The sequence below is a fragment of the Lontra canadensis genome, unplaced genomic scaffold (genome assembly GCF_010015895.1).
Source record: "Lontra canadensis isolate GAN:19392208 unplaced genomic scaffold, GSC_riverotter_1.0 scaffold23, whole genome shotgun sequence".
Classification (NCBI taxonomy): domain Eukaryota; kingdom Metazoa; phylum Chordata; class Mammalia; order Carnivora; family Mustelidae; genus Lontra; species Lontra canadensis.
In genome coordinates, this window is record NW_022631017.1 from 6796218 (window position 1) to 6812420 (window position 16203).

Here is a 16203-nt window from a genome sequence, read left to right on the forward strand (position 1 = left end):
CCAGAGCCTTTCCCCACCCCAAGGCTGCCTTGCCTCTACCTGTCCTCTCAATGGGATTTGAAGGTAATTGAGCCACCGAATGGAGACTGGGAGTCAGGCAGGAAGTGAGGGGGGAGAGGGTGGGGTCGGAGTGGGGGGAAAGCCGGGGAGCAGAACCTCCCTCATCACTTTCTTCACCCCCTCAGTTCCCAGATGGGGACATTTCAGTGGCAGAGGAGGAGGAGGAGTGGGAGAAGGAAGAAGAGGAGGAAGAAAGCATTGTGATGCTTCCTTCTTAGGGCTTTTCATCTGGCCTGTGGCATTCCATTCCCACCCCTCCTCGAACTTGCCATTTCCTTGAGCAACTTTTTCTAATTGAGTGCACCTGGTTAGAAACTCCTCCCATATTGGCCCGGTCATTCATCGCTTTGTCGTTTTGTTTTTTGTTTTTTTGTGTGTGTTTTGTTTTGTTGTTGTTGTTGTTCTTACAAAAACTGAGGGGAGCCCCTATTCCTTTGAGGGAGAGCTGATTGCTGAAGTCCCCGTAGGCAGATCAGCCAACATCCAGGAGCCGCTCTGCCTGACCCGGGGCAGCAGCATTGAGCTCACCTGCCTCCTTTGAGGACAGCCAGCTGGTTGTTGACTGGCTCTTTGGCCCTGGAGGTTCGGATGACTCAGCCCTGGGTGCAGCAGTCCCAGCCTGGGGTGAGGCAGAGGTATCCCTCATAACGCCCTGCCCACCAGGAGTTCCCTTTGTGGGGCACAAGTTCCCACCCTACCTTCCAGGATGGGGTGGTCTCTTGTGTGCCTTTTCCTCAATAAATCAACAACTAATAAATCAACACCCATTCATGGAACAAGCAGAAGAGGCAGAAGAATGAATTAGTTTAAGAGCAGGAATTTTGCAGCCAGATTGCCCGGGTTGAATCCTGCTACTACCTCCGACTTCCTGTGTGACCTTGGGCAAATTAGTTAGCTACTCTGAGTCTTCGTTTCCTTTTGTGTAGAATGGGGTGAAATAATAGTATACTTCTCATACAGTTGATGTGAAAATGAGACGATTCAATACCTATCAGGTACATACGGTGCCTGGGATGGAGGGAGCCCCCCATAAAGGATTGATATTCTTGCTGGTGGTCCCAACACAGTGCTGAGTCTTGCAGAGGAGACCCAAGCATAAAGGACACAGTCCCTTCCTTGAGAAGAGGCAGTCCAGCACTGAAAAGGGTGCAGTTTGGGAAGAGCTAAGTACACCTTCTGTATGTTATTTAACTCCGTGGTACCTCAGTTTTCCCATCCAAAAACCATTCTTAAAAGGTGAGACCATGCATCATAAACACCCTGCCCCGTGCCTGGCATATAGTTGGATCTCCTCCCCTTTCTAGGAACTACACTCTGAATAGGGACAGAGAGCAGGGCCAGAGCCAGCCAGCTAGAGGTAGAGGATGGATAGTTCTACCTGCAGGAGTCTGGAGGTCAGAGGATTGGTTCCTGTATTTGGATTATCCTAGGGAGGCTTCTTGGAGGAGGAGGTTGGATCTGAGTCCAAGAATGAATAAAGAAATGGGGCAGGGGCACCTGGGTGTGGCTCAGTCAGTTAAGCATCTGACTTTGGCTCAGGTCAGTCTCAGGGTTCTGGGATCGAGCCCTACATCGGGCACCCTGCTCAGCAAGGAGTCTGTCTGTCAAATAAATAAATAAGTAAATAAAATCTTAAAAAAGGAAGGAAGGAAACAGAGCAGAGAGATTAATGGGCTGACCAGTGGAGGAAGAGGGAATGAAGAGATGGGGAGGGCAGTGAGAGGTCTTGCCATATTTTCAGAAGTCTGTAGAGAAAAAGATTCTGTTTCCTCTGCCTCATATCATTGTCTAACTGGAGTTTTCCCTGCTGACTTACATACTTCTTGTTGAAGGCCACTTCTCTTGGAAGTGACCATGGTTATTTCAGACCGGATGAGCTTTTGGTGTTTTTCTTAAGTACTTTTATACTTAATATTGGGCTAAAGACCAGGTGAATTTCTTTCTTCTGCTTCTTCTTTTGTTTTTAAGATTTTATTTACTTGACAGAGAGAGCACAAGCAGGAGGAGTGGTAGGCAGAGGGAGAGGGAGAAGCAGGCTCCCCACAGATCAGGGGGAGCCCAGTGTGGGATTCAGATCCCAAGACTCTGGGATCATAACCTGAGCCCAAAGCAGTCACTTAACCTACTGAGCCACCCAGGCACCCTCAGGTGAATTTCCATAGACAAAAGTTGCAAGAATTCTGAGGACCATTTCATCCCAGTGAAAGTCTTTGACCATGAATGACAAAAATAAGGCAGAGTCTGAAGTGCAAGAACCAGGCCAAGGGATGCTTGTAGCAGAGAAGTGAGTGACAAAGAAAGAACAGATTGTTAAATCAGTGCCATGGGAACTCTGGGTGATAATCTGGGAAAAGTAAGGCTAGAGCCCCACTTAATATGATACAAGGAGTAAAGGTAGGTAACAATGTATACATTAAAAAAAAACAACAACACCCAAGTTTATGTACTCCTGAAAATGCAGATTTTGGGGGCCTCATGACAGACTTGAAGAATGAAAAGCCCTGAAGCAGGGGTCAGAAAACTGCATTTTCAACAAGTTTCCTAGGTGATAAAAAATATTCATCTGTAAATATTTCCTACATTTTCTCGTAGCGCTTTTATAAATTTTAAGGTGGACAAGGCATGATTCAAAGGCAGAAGTCATTGCAGAAAATATCAGTAAATAAGGCTATGTAAAATAAAAAACTTTTATTTGTCAATAAGAAGAAATCTCCCATTGGGGTGCCTGGGTGGCTCAGTGGGTTAAAGCCTCTGCCTTCAGCTCAGGTCATGATCCCGGGGTCCTGGGATGGAGTCCTGCATCGGGCTCTCTGCTCAGCGAGGAGCCAGCTTCCCCCCTCTTTGTCCCTGCTTGCCTCTCTGCCTACTTGTGATCTCTGTCAAATAAATAAATAAATAAAATCTTTTTTTTTTTTTAAGATTTTATTTATTTATTTGACAGACAGAGATCACAAGTAGGCAGAGAGGCAGGCAGAGAGGGAGAGGAAGGGAAGCAGGCTCTCTGTTGAGCAGAGAGCCCGATGCGATGATGCGGGGCTGGATCTCAGGACCCTGAGACCATGACCTGAGCCGAAGGCAGAGGCTTAACCCACTGAGCCCCAGGCGCCCCTAAATAAATAAAATCTTAAAAAAAAAAAAAAGAAAAAGAAAAAGAAAAAGAAATCTCCCATGAATCAAAAGTGAAAGGCAAACAATGAACTAAAAATAAAAATTACAAAATATATGACAAAGAAAAATATGAAAAGGGGTTAATAGCCTTCAAATGTAACAAGCACTTATAAGTCAATAAGAAAAAAAATCATATAAAAGAATGGGCAAAGGAGGGGCGCCTGGGTGGCTCAGTGGGTTAAAGCCTCTGGCTTCGGCTCAGGTCATGATCCCAGGGTCCTGGGATCAAGCCCCGCATGCATCGGGCTCTCTGCTCAGCAGGGAGCGTGCTTCCTCTTCTCTCTCTCTCTTCCTGCTTCTCTGCCTACTTGTGATCTCTGTATGTCAAATAAATAAATAAAATCTTAAAAAAAAAAAAAGAATGGGCAAAGGACATAAATAGGTAATTCATTTACATAAGACATGTAAATGTCTAATAACTTGTCAAAATATTATTACTAATATTCCACTTTTCATCTGTAGTTTTTTCTCTATAAAAATGTGGCATGTATATATGTGTGTGTGTGTGTGTGTGTGTGTGTATATATATAGATTATTCAGCTACTAAAAAAGAAAAAAAATTTGCCATTTATGACAACATTGACAGGCCCTGAGGCCATTATATTAAGTGAAATAAGTCAGACAGGGAAAGACAAGTACTATATGATGTCACTTGTACGTGGAATCTAAGGAAACTAAACTCAGGTATAGAAAACAGATTGTTGCTTGTCAGAGGCAGGGGGTGGGGAAGTGTGGCAGGTAGGGTAAATGGTAAGGTGGTCAAAAGATTTTATTTATTTATTTGACAGATAGAGATCACAAGTAGGCAGAGAGGCAGGCAGAGAGAGAGAGAGAGGGGAAGGGAAGCAGGCTCCCTGCCAAGCAGAGAGCCCAATGCGGGGCTCGATCCCAGGACCCTGAGATCATGACCTGAGCCGAAGGCAGAGGCTTTAACCCACTGAGCCACCAGGCACCCCAAAAGGTACAAATTTTTAGATATAAGGTAAAAAAGTTCTGGAAATACAAGGCACAATATGGTGACTATAGTTAACTACTGTATTGTATATTTGAAGTTCGCTAAGAGAGTAGATCTTAAAAGTTCTCATCAGAAGAGGAGAAACTAGGTGAAGTGATAGTTGTTAACTGATTGGGATAGTCATTTTGCAATATATATATACATCAAATCATTATGTTGTCTAACTTAAACTACTACAACTTAGGTATATGTCATTAGCTCAAGAAGTCTGGAAAATTTTTAAGATATGAAATAATGATTTACTTTCTCATCAAAGATAAAGGTTTTCTTTTTCTTTTTTTTTTTTAAAGATTTTATTTATTTATTTGACAGAGATCACAAGTAGGCAGAGAGGCAAGCAGAGAGAGAGAGAGGAGGAAGCAGGCTCCCTTCCGAGCAGAGAGCCCGATGCGGGACTCGATCCCAGGAACCTGAGATCATGACCCGAGCCGAAGGCAGAGGCTTAACCCACTGAGCCACCCAGGTGCCCAAAGACAATGGTTTTCTTATCTCAGCAGCCCTACTCAATAATTCTGAAAGCAAAGAAACACCTTGCTTCAGGACAGATCTAGTTTTTGGTTCTGTGTTTCAAAAGCTACATTTTTTTTTTTTTTTAGATTTTATTTATTTATTTGTCAGAGGGAGAGAGAGGGAGAGAGAGCGCACGCGCATGCGCACAGGTAGGGGAAGCAGCAGGCAGAAGGAGAATGAGAAGCAGGCTCCCTGTCGAGCAAAGGGCCCCAAGCGGACCCTGGGATCATGATCTGAGCTGAAGCCAGATGCTTAACGGACTGAGCCCCCCAGAAGCCTCCCAAAGCTACATTTTTTTAGTCCTCCTGCACCCTAAATGCCTCTTACACTTCCACATCTTTGCCTCCTCAGAACTTCATACCCAATCTTTATAGCTTTAAATTTAGTGTTCTTTTTCATAAAAGAGTGCATTGCAATGATTAGCTAAAGAAATGCATGTTTGTATTTTTTTTTTAAGATTTTATTTATTTATTTATTTGACAGACAAAGATCACAAGTAGGCAGAGAGAGAGAGAGGGGAAGGGAAGCAGGCTCCCTGCCAAGCAGAGAGCCCGATGCGGGGCTTGATCCCAGGACCCCGGTATCATGACCTGAGCCGAAGGCAGAGGCTTTAACCCACTGAGCCACCCAGGCACCCACATGTTTGTATTTTTGAAGACAGGGGGAGGAAAGGACTCACAGGATCAGGCAAAGTGCATGGTACACATACATGTTGATACAAGTGCTCTTGAATTAAAAATACATGTAATTACTGATACAGTATTTGCTATTTTCATCTCTCTAATTGGCAGGTTTTTTTTCTTTCAAGTTTTCTAATGTTTGTTCATTAGATCAGTTCAGCTTTTTTTTTTTTTTTTAAAGATTTTATTTATATATTTGACAGAGAACACAAGCAGAGGGAGCAGCAGACGGAGGGAGAGGGAGAAGCAGGCTCCCCAAGGAGCAGAGAACCCAGAGTGATCCCAGGACCCTGGGGATCATGACCTGAGCCAAAGGCAGACACTTAACCAACTGAGCCACCCAGGCGCCCTTCTGTTCAGATTCTTATCAGGGAAATTTGGTAATAAGAACTGTATCAAAAGCCTTAGAATGTTTCATAACCTTACATTGAGAAATTCCACTTTTAGAAATTAATTCATTTTAGAAATAATCATGAGTGTGCACAATGATATGACAAAAATATTTGACAGTATTTTTTCTCGTAGTGAAGAACTAGAAACAACTTAAATTTCCAGCAATACAGCTTTGGTAAAATATATTTTGATACATTCACCAAAGGCATACTACATAGCCATTAAAATGTGGACTATTTAATGATATGGGAAAAGTATTAACAGTATTTTTTTTTTTTTTAGTGAAAAAGCTTAAGAAACAACTTGCAATCTTATTCCTAAAAATATGTTTATTTGTAGAAAAATTTTAGAAAGATAAACACTGACATTTTAAAGGGTTGTCTCTGGATGGTGAAATTGTAGGTGGTTATTTCCCTTTTTTTGTGGCTTATACATATTGTCTTAAGTTTTCTATAGTGTAAATGAGTATGCCTATGATATGAAAATGACACTAAAAGAACAGGGGTGCGAGGCCGGTTCAATCAGAAGGGCATGCGGCTCTAGATCTTCGGGTGGTGAGTTTGAGCCCCACGTTGGGAACAGAGGTTACTTAAAAATAAAGAAAAAAAAAAAAACTTAAAAAAAATTCATTGAGAAAATGCTTAGCGTAAAACTTGCCTTTTCCGTAACTCATTTCTCTAACAACTCACTTCGTCAGTGGCTCCTTCCTGGGGAGGATCCCAGGAGAGGCAGGCATCTCCTCAGGCCTTCTCCCATTGGAGCCTTCCAGGAAGCCTATGGTCTGTCTGGCCCTTTGTCACATAGAATCCGGCTTTGGGGAAACTACGAAGTAACCCAGACTGTGGGAAGTAGAAGAAATGGAGCTGGGAGATTTTACAGAGCTAGAGCCAGGAATTCTCTTCACAGAGGATCTAGTTTCTCTGCCCATGTTTTCCTCAAACAGCAACTAAGGCTTGTCCAAGGCCACCCAGCCAACTGAATGACAAGGTGAGGCCTTGAATCCATGGCCTTTCCGCCCCGTTGTATCACTGTAATATGCAGATTTAGACCCGTCCTTCTCATACTTAGGTGTGCCCAGGGAGCCCCAGGGATCTTGTTGAAATGCAGATTTGGACCCAGCAAGTCTGAGGTGGGCCATTTCTCAGTAGCTCTCGAGCCATGCCAATTTTGCCCGGCTGGGGATCGCAGTTTTCTTGGCCGTGGTGCAGAGCACAGATTCTGCAGCCAGACTTCAGCTTCCCAGTCCTAGCTGGGCCACAGACTATGATTGTGACCCTCACTGTGCTGCCGTTTCGTCATCTGCGAAATGAGTCTCATACGTGACTCGTAGAGCGCGAATGAGAAATTTAGTAAGTCGTTACACGTTAAGTGCTTAGACCGGTGTGCATGAACAAGTGGCTAGCTTATTATCATTCTCAGAGCCTTTGGTGGGGGACAGTTGGTGAAGCAAGGTTTTACGAATGAATGAATAACCTTTGGAAAAAAGTTCTTTCCTGGGCGGCTCGAGTTGGAGAAGCCAGAGGGGAGGGCTGGTAGGTGGGGAAGAGGCCCACCTCCACCGAGCTTCTCTCCACTGGGTGGTCAGAAGGGCCGGGAGCGCCCGGAAGCCGGCCGGCCCGCGCCCCGCCGACCAATGCGGCCGCCCGGGGGGAGGGGGCGGCTAGCCAGCCCTTTCCGTCCTGGGCTCCGGCGGCCCCGCCCCTTGTGCGTTGCGGCGCTCGAGCATTCCACGGTTGCTACATCGTCGCGAGGGGCGGGGCGCCTGTCAGGGAAGCGGCGCGCGCGCCGGCGCGGGCGGGCTGGGGCTCGGCCGCGCAGTGCCAGCGCCAGCACCAGACCCGCGCCCCGCGCTCTGCCGACCGCCGCCTGAGTTCTGGCTCCCGAGTCCGAGCTCCCGCCCGCCTGTGCGCCGCCCGAATATGGAGCTGCTGTGCTGCGAGGGCACCCGGCACGCGCCCCGGGCCGGGCCGGACCCGCGACTGCTCGGGGACCAGCGTGTCCTGCAGAGCTTGCTCCGCCTGGAGGAGCGCTACGTGCCCCGCGCCTCCTACTTCCAGTGTGTGCAGAGGGAGATCAAGCCGCACATGCGGAAGATGCTGGCGTACTGGATGCTGGAGGTATGGCCCGGAAGGGTCTCCCCTCCCTCGCCGCCCGGCTCCGGACATCCCCCGGCCGCCTTGTCGGGACATCCTGGTCCCAACAACGATCGGCAAGATGCTTTGGTGGCCCAGATCCCCGGGGCCTGGCTTTTCACTCGGGTGCCCTAGCAGGCCGACTGCCTCCGTGGTGTCCCTTTCCCTTCCCCAGCCCTAACTCTGACGGACGGTCGTTTGGCACCCTCACTAACCATCTCTTTGGGCCGGGAAAGCGGGACCAGGGCAACCCTTTCCCCTTCGGCTTCTCTCGGCGTCTCCTGCTTCCCTCCCCCGCCCGGATTTCTCAGGAGAACGCGCCTGGAAAACCCTGGGCTTGGCCGCCCCCGCCCCAGAGCCGGTTCCTGTGTCTGTCGCGGGGTTCTGGCTGGGCAGACGGTGGGGGTGGCGCGCGCTGTTCCGGCAGTCAGGGAAATGAAAAGTGCGGGAGGCAGCGGCTGGAGTCTCCTCCCTTCCCTTTGGGTGTGTGCAGTGGGTGGTGGTAATGGGGGGTAAGGTCCCAGTTCTCTTGGCTACCGTGGGTGACTCTTCCGTTTCCCCAACCCCATTCTCGCCATGGGGGAGGGCAGTCTGAGTTTGGAATCTTTCTTAAGGAAGGGAGCCTCTGGCGTAACCCCCCAGCCCCCAGGGGAGGGGGGCGAGGAGGCAGGCAACTCAGAGGAAGTGGGGGGCGTCACCTCGGGGAAGGCACATCCTCCTCGGTATGTTAGTCCTTGTCACTGAAGGTACACTTATACCCCCCTCCCATTTTTTTGCTTCCCATCCCACTTCCCTTCGACGCCACCCGCCCCGCTCCTTCAGTCCTGCAGCGTTTCCCAGGCCCCCGCCCCAGAAGTGACTGTGCGCCCTCCCCCAGGTCTGTGAGGAGCAGCGCTGTGAGGAGGAAGTCTTCCCCCTGGCCATGAACTACCTGGATCGCTACCTGTCCTGCGTCCCCACCCGAAAGGCGCAGTTGCAGCTCCTGGGTGCGGTCTGCATGTTGCTGGCCTCCAAGCTGCGCGAGACTACGCCCCTGACCATCGAAAAACTGTGCATCTACACCGACCACTCCGTCTCTCCCCGCCAGCTGCGGGTGCGTGCCTACATCTCCCCACCCCCGACACAGTACCACCTCACTTCGCAGGAAAAGAAAAGCCCGGAGACCTCAGAGGCTTTCTGCCCCTGGGCAGGGCAGCGGGCAGCTTATCTTGGGGGGCAAAAGATGGGGCACCGCGGTGGGACCGTCAGGGTAGCCCCAGCCCAGGCTCGAGCTGCCGGCACCAGTCGGATCCCCTTCTCCTGACCTCCAGGGGGTGCCATTCCTTCCTGGTCTTTCCCCCAGATAGCAACAAGTCAAACTGCATGTCTCCACTCACTAGTACTTTGCCTCTGGGTTTACACAGCTACCGTGAGCTATTTATTGGCAGCAAAAGGACATGCCCGCACCCCCCCATCCCCCACTGGAGTGGGGGGAGTGGAATGTGCTTTATGTGGGGGAGGGGCTGCCTTGGTTGAGTCTTTGTCCCAGTGTGGACTTTGTGATTGAAAAGCCTCCCAGAGCCAATTATGGTCAGGCCCTGATTGCTCTCAGGAAGGGCCGAGGAGTTGTCATCCCACCTTGCTTCCTTCCTTTTATATCCCAGAAGAGCCAGCTCCTTTCTTGTCCTCATTCTGAGGAGCTTGAGCTGCTGCTTCCGACCCACTGGAGTCACCTCTCCCTTTCCCCCTCAGCCAGAGGCCGGAGCTGAGCTGCAGCTGCTTCCCATGTGATAATGCTGCCCTCTCCCCGGGCCCACCCTCTCTGCCCTGGTCTTTCATAACCCTGTGGGGAGCTGCTGTCACTCCTGTGGTTTGGGAAGTGGCTCCCTCGGCCTCTTGCTGGGAACTTGGGCTGGACTCTTCCCCAGGCAGGGAAGGAGAGTCAAGGCTCTCTTTCCCCCATTGAGCCCGGAGAGGAGGATGGGTGAGCTGGCACCTTCCTCCACCTTGCTCTACGGCCGGCCAAGTCTTCTCCTGACCCTGAGAGGAGTCTCTGGGCCCCATCTCCCGGGGAGGAGGGCAGCCTGGAGGCTGCTGTGATTGGCTGGCCAGGAGGCCAGGGTACTGGGGCCCCCGACTGCTGCTTGTCGAGGAACAGGATTCCTCTTCCTGCCAAGTCGCTCTCGGAGATGGGAGTAGGAGGCCAGAGCTGGGAATCTGGGAGGCCTCACAGCTCTTTTGTGATGAATCTGGTAGTTTTTGGCAAGTCTGGAGGTGGAGCCGGTTTCCAGGGCCAGCGAGCCAGATGTTTTTGGAGGGGCTTGGGCAGGAGGGTAGAAGAGGACTTCCTTTTTGTGAAAAGACTGGCAAGGGGTGTGTGCCTTTGTGAGAGGGGAGTTTTCCAGAATAGGCCACAAGGACTCTTCCTCCACTCCTGCTGCCTGAGCTGGGGGAGGAGTGTGCAGATGCCTTCCTAGAAGGTCAGAGTTGGAAGGGACTGCAGAGAGAACTCCAGTCAGTCCAAGCCCTTGCGCAGCAGAGAGGCCCAGCTGAGGCCCAGAGAAGGAGGGGGAAGACTGCACCGAAGCAGATGAGGAAGGTCAGGGTCTTCTGGCTAGCCCAGGGGGCCTCAGAGCTTCCAGATGTGAAAGCTGCCAACCACTGTCACTAATTGCTCCCAGGGCTGTGTTGTCCACCAAGTGAGGGCGGAGATTTTCAGGAATTGCCCCGATCCAGGGTGGGGTGGCTTGCTTCTCTCACATGGGATTCCCTGCCTCCCCGCAGGGAGGGCCTCACCCCTTCTAAATGGTTCCTTAGAGGCTAGGTGCTTTCTATCATTTCCGAGTTAGAAGTTGGAGCACTGGGACTAGCATGAGTAGAATGCTGGCTTCTCTGCCCAACTTTGGCTCTGGGCCAGGCTTTTTCTATAGGGCCCTGTGAGAGGCTTGGGCTGATTTGGGAGGATGACACTAAGGTGGGGGCCAGGAACGGGACAGCTGTGACAGGGGACCTGGAAGAGATTGGGTGGGGTTGCCATTTCTGCTTCAGTAAGGAGCCAAACCCATGAGTTCCTTCCTGAGATAAAACAGTGAAGAAATCTTAATGTGTGCAACTCAGAAATGGGGCCAGGACTAGGAACCCCAGACGAGTGGATTTGGGTGGGGCTCCCAGCCTCCCCCACCAGCAGTGGTATGTAGGTGAGGGCAGGCGAGGATAGGGGTTTTGGTCCCTCAGGGATCATCTGGACCTATCTTGTTGGGTTTGGCCTCCCCTTGGCTTCTGAGGCTTAGATGGCCCTAGCCACTGTGGTTCCAGGGAAAGGGGGTACAGTGGGGTGCTACATCTCAGACTCACTCCCCAGTGTCCCACCAACGGGATGTGGGTTGGGTTGGGCAACCTCCCCTTTGAGGAACCTCAGGGTTGGTTCAGTGGCTCTGTCACAGGAGGCGTGGCCTCATGTTCATTCTGGTGTCTTCAAGAGGTGTGGACTTGGCTGGAATGCAGAACTGGAGGAGAGGCTAGTGGTGGTCTTCCCTTTCATAAATCCTTGGGATTTCGGAGAATCTGTTTCATTCCAGAGGAGGTTCAAGGTTATGATGCTGCCGGTGGTATTCGCTGGTGCTTTTCTTTCAGCCCTGGCTGGGGAAGTGTCCAGAACCCTGCATGAGGTCAGGAGAGGACCTGTATTATTGGCCCCCCTGAAAGATAACCAAACAGGATCAAAAGAGACAATTTATATGGACCATGTAGTTCTGGTACTTGGTAAGTGAGCAGCAGGTTCCCAAAGCCAACTCCCCCAGGACTTGCCATTCTGCAGCACCAGTCTGTAAACCCAGAAGCAGAACTGGGGTCTTGACCTTCAAGTCTGATGGGTTTCCTTCCCCGGCAGACTTCTGCTTTACTCCCTCTCCTTCCCTGCTCAACCACTGACTCCACCCTCTTTCCAACCTCCAGGACTGGGAGGTACTGGTCCTGGGGAAACTGAAGTGGGACCTGGCTGCTGTGATTGCCCATGATTTCCTGGCCCTGATTCTGCACCGGCTTTCTCTGCCCCACGACCGACAAGCCTTGGTCAAAAAACATGCACAGACCTTTTTGGCCCTCTGTGCTACAGGTAAGAGCCCTGTACACATTGTTTTTTTGCCAAATGAGGAAAATCTGAAGACTGGGAAGGATGGCATGTAACTGGATTGTGGTGTATACTTCTCTCAAAATTTGTGATTATCCTATCCTTTCTGAGCTGTGGGCCCCAGAGAAGGCAGCAGAACATAATCGGAGCGATAGGGTATTTGAGAGACACCCCCCCCAAATATGTAGGTGGCTTGGAAGTGACTTGCTCAGGGTCTCACAGTGATGAAGCTGGGAGCAGAACCAAGGTCGTCTTGACCCTGGTTTTTTTTTTCCACACCAGGAAGAGAAGTCATTCACTTCCCAGTCCCTGGTCAGGCTCACTAACCAACCACCCTGGACCAGATGGTGGTGTGGGAGTTTGCTGTCCAGCCTGGCGCTCTCAAGAGAGGCCCTTTCCTGCTCCATTCACGCTGCCTGGCGCTTTTCTGAGCCACAGGAAGTCCTCACCAAGCCTTTGCCTCATGCTTCCCTCTCCCTCTTTCCAAGATTACACCTTCGCCATGTACCCGCCATCCATGATCGCCACGGGCAGCATTGGGGCTGCAGTGCAAGGCTTGGGTGCGTGTTCCACGTCTGGGGATGAGCTCACGGAGCTGCTGGCAGGGATCACAGGCACTGAGGTGGTGAGTTGGGGGGCGAGGCCTACAGCCAGGGGGCAGTTCCTGATGCAGCGCTATTCTCTGGGTCTCCAGCAGAGGGAGGTGTGCATCCCTAACCCAGTCCCCCTCCTGGTTTCAGGTGCCCCACCCTTGGGGCTTCTGTGGCCTTTTATCTCCTGCGTTGGTCTGGGGAAGAGCAGGCTCCTTGGGTGGGTTGAAGGGCACTGTCCCTGGGTGCCCTTTTCCTGCCAAATAGTGTGCAGGAGTGGGGGTGGAGGATCTGCTGTCACACGCAGGGCTGCTCTCACACCCCCTTGCCACATCCTCTTGCCAGTTTCTTAGAACTGAAGGCTGATTCCTGGGGCTGGGCTGCGGCCTAACCTCCCCAGACTTCCCTGTGTGCTGGAAGGTGTCCTTCCCCCACACCTGCCGCCAGATGCTGTGGGTGGTGGGAAGCGGACCCTTAGTCCCCAAAGAGACAACCTTCTGCCATTGTACCCAGCAGTCACAGCTCACTGTTGCCCTGTTTGCAGGACTGCCTGCGGGCCTGTCAGGAGCAGATCGAAGCTGCGCTCAGGGAGAGCCTCCGAGAAGCCGCCCAGACCTCGCCCAGCCCAGCACCCAAAGCCCCCAGGGGCTCCAGTAGCCAGGGGCCCAGCCAGACCAGCACTCCCACAGATGTCACAGCTATCCACCTGTAGCCCTGGAGAGGCCCCCTCCAGTGGCCATGGGCAGCAGAAGAGGGGACACTGCCACCCCCCCTCCTTGCCTGCAGGAACGAACCATGCCACATCCGAAGTCCGAGGGGGCTCCTTCCTATTCGCCCCTTGCAAAGCCTAAGGGGTTAGGCCCTACATATCTCTGCAGTGTGCACTAAGGGGCCTGGCCAGCCATGTGTGGATGGCTGGCTGGGCTCCTCCTTTTCTCTGCATCTGACCAGCTCTGCCCCTTCCCTGATTCTAGCTGGTGGCGGGCCAGGCTGGTTGGAAATGAAATTGAAGTAGGTAAAATACACGTACCAGCATTTCTTTTTGAGGTGCCCTTATCTCTGGGCCTCTCACGTTCTCAGATGCCCACATGCCCCTAGTGCCTTGTAAAGGTGTCACACCTTCCAGAGTTCTTTCTGGAGAAGTTTCAGATACTCTGGTAGACGTGTGTGAGGGTAAACAGTCTGGACAGCTCATCTTGACACACTTTGGAGGCCCCTGCATGATCCATGCCCACAGCTGCTCCCAGAGGCTGGCCCAGGCCTCTGTCAGAGGGGCGGGACCAACCAAGCCCTCCTTGGTTTCCGCTTTGCTTTCCGCTCAGCTTCTCCTGTGTGATTGCGGGGGCGGGGGGTCAGTGCTGAGGGAAGAGGTGGTTTTAATTTATTGTTTTGAGGATGGCTGTAAGAGGGTATGGTGGGGCCCATCTACCCCACAGATGGCAGTAACCCTGGTGGTTGCTGCAGCCCTCCCTTCTGCTACTGGCTGGAGGATCTTTGTGGCCGAGGAGCTGCTACAGCCTGGGGTGGGGCCATGCCCTCCTCTCCCTCTGGCCCTCTGCCCCATCCTCTGGGGGTGAGGGATGGAGCAGGAATAAACGAGGTGACAGCCCCCGTCTGGAGAGGGAGGCAAGCCCTGTTGACACAGGTCTTTCTTAAGGCCACAAGGTCCAGGCTGGTGGCCCAGGACCATCACGCTACCTTAATAAAGATTCTGGAATAAACCTGGCTTTGGCTTCTTGGGTTGGATGGTGGCATGGGCAAAAGCTGTTTCTGGAGCGCACGATGTAAAAAGGGCGGAAGTCAAGGGTCATGACACAGGCAGGGGTCCTCACAAAGCCAATTTGTGAAGGGTCAGAGTATTTTAGGCTTTTGGCCATTTGGTTTTTGCCCCAGATACCGTCAGTTCTGCATTACAATGGGATGTATGCATTCCTAAAACTCATGGCACCATGCAGAATTGCTCAACAAAAACCACAGGGCCCAGGGAAAACAGGCTTGAGGCACAACTTTCAGTAACTTAGTGACACATTTTTAGGAAGGAAATGAAGTAGATAGCGTAGTTTTTGCTTTAAATGGTTAAGAAACCTATATACTGGGACGCCTGGGTGGCTCAGTTGGTTGGACGACTGCCTTCAGCTCAGGTCATGATCCTGGAGTCCCGGGATCGAGTCCCACATCGGGCTCCCAGCTCCATGGGGAGTCTGCTTCTCCCTCTGACCTTCTCCTCGCTCATGCTCGCTCTGTCTTGCTCTCAAATAAATAAATAAAATCTTAAAAAAAAAAAAAAGAAACCTATATACTGTAATACAGCTCTTTCTCTTGAAAAAGACTGAAGTGTGTGTGTGTGTGTGGCTCCCCACACGAGGTAAATGGAGGCAGTTCTGGTGTCGGGGGCCTGTGCAGTTTGTAGTACCCAGCTGGACGCAGCCAGGCACTGTTAAGTGTTTCTCAAAGACGCAAATGCAGATAAATACGAAATTCGTGATCAGTTTCTCCCCAAATACATGAACTGGGTTGGGAGAAAGTTACCAAAAGCAAACAAGAAGGGTTCTAGGGGCGCCTGGGTGGCTCAGTGGGTTAAAGCCTCTGCCATCAGCTCAGGTCATGATCCCAGGGTCCTGGAATTAAGCCCCGCATTGGGCTCTCTGCTCAGCAGGGAGCCTGCTTCCTCCTCTCTCTGCCTGCCTCTCTGCCTGCTTGTGATCTCTGTCAAATAAATAAAATCTTTAAAAAAAAAAAAAAAGGGTTCTAAAAGGACTGTACAGTGGCCCTTGAATATGGGATGGAACCAGGCAGGTCCACTCACATATGCAGATTTTTCTCTATAGATGTATACACTTAACACTACTGATAAATATTACAGGACTGTGAATGTGTTCTCTCACGATTTCCTTCACATCTCCTTTTATCTGGCTTATTTTATTGTAGGAATGCTGTAGGTATGACACATAACCTACAAAAGGTGTGAATTGACTGGTTATTGGTAAGGCTTCCAGTCATAGGAGGCTACTGGTGCTCATGTCTGGGGAGTCAAAAGTTTTATACGCAGATTTCTGGCTATATGAGGGGGTTGGCACCCCAACCCCGTGTACTCTTTGAGGTCCAACCCTACTCAGCTCTGCTGCTGTAGCATCAAAGCACCCATAAAAAACAAACGGATAGGCATGGCCGTGTCCCAACACAACTTTACTTAGGGACACTGAAATCAGAATTTCATATAATTTTCACCTATCACAAAATACTCAAGTTTTTTTCTCACTTAAAAGAACGTAAAAATCACGATTAGCTCACGGGCTGCAGGAAAATCTGCTTACGACTCAACTCTGCCAACATCTGGTCTGAAGCTTTAAGTAGCCAAGAAAGTTAGGGAACCTGGCTGGCGGGGACTCCAAACTGATGCATTCTGGGGCCCGACCTTACTCTCCGTGGCTGTGGTTTTCTCTTGGGACTTTCTCCTGCAGCCGTCCACCCGCAGCTGAGACAGGACCATCTTCTGAAACACCCTCCTTCCTGGTTGCTGGCATTCCCCCAAAGTAGCTTCTGACTC

General features: G+C 50.9%; 1 protein-coding gene across 3 annotated transcripts in view; it reads left to right on the top strand.

The window, feature by feature from the left end:
* Positions 1–13873, top strand: part of CCND3 (cyclin D3) — a 96026-nt gene extending 82153 nt beyond the window's left edge. The window contains exons 1-6 of one of the 3 annotated variants that reach the window (XM_032862193.1): positions 7627–7943; positions 8573–8680; positions 8836–9051; positions 11892–12051; positions 12555–12691; positions 13201–13873. In XM_032862193.1, the coding sequence (XP_032718084.1) occupies positions 7746–7943; positions 8573–8680; positions 8836–9051; positions 11892–12051; positions 12555–12691; positions 13201–13368 (987 nt within the window). In that variant the 5' untranslated portion in view covers positions 7627–7745 and the 3' untranslated portion in view covers positions 13369–13873. Of the gene's footprint in view, positions 1–7626; positions 7944–8572; positions 8681–8835; positions 9052–11891; positions 12052–12554; positions 12692–13200 lie in introns of those variants that run through there. The other 2 variants (XM_032862194.1, XM_032862195.1) reach the window with 2 other exon arrangements.
* Positions 13874–16203: the final 2330 nt, after the last annotated feature.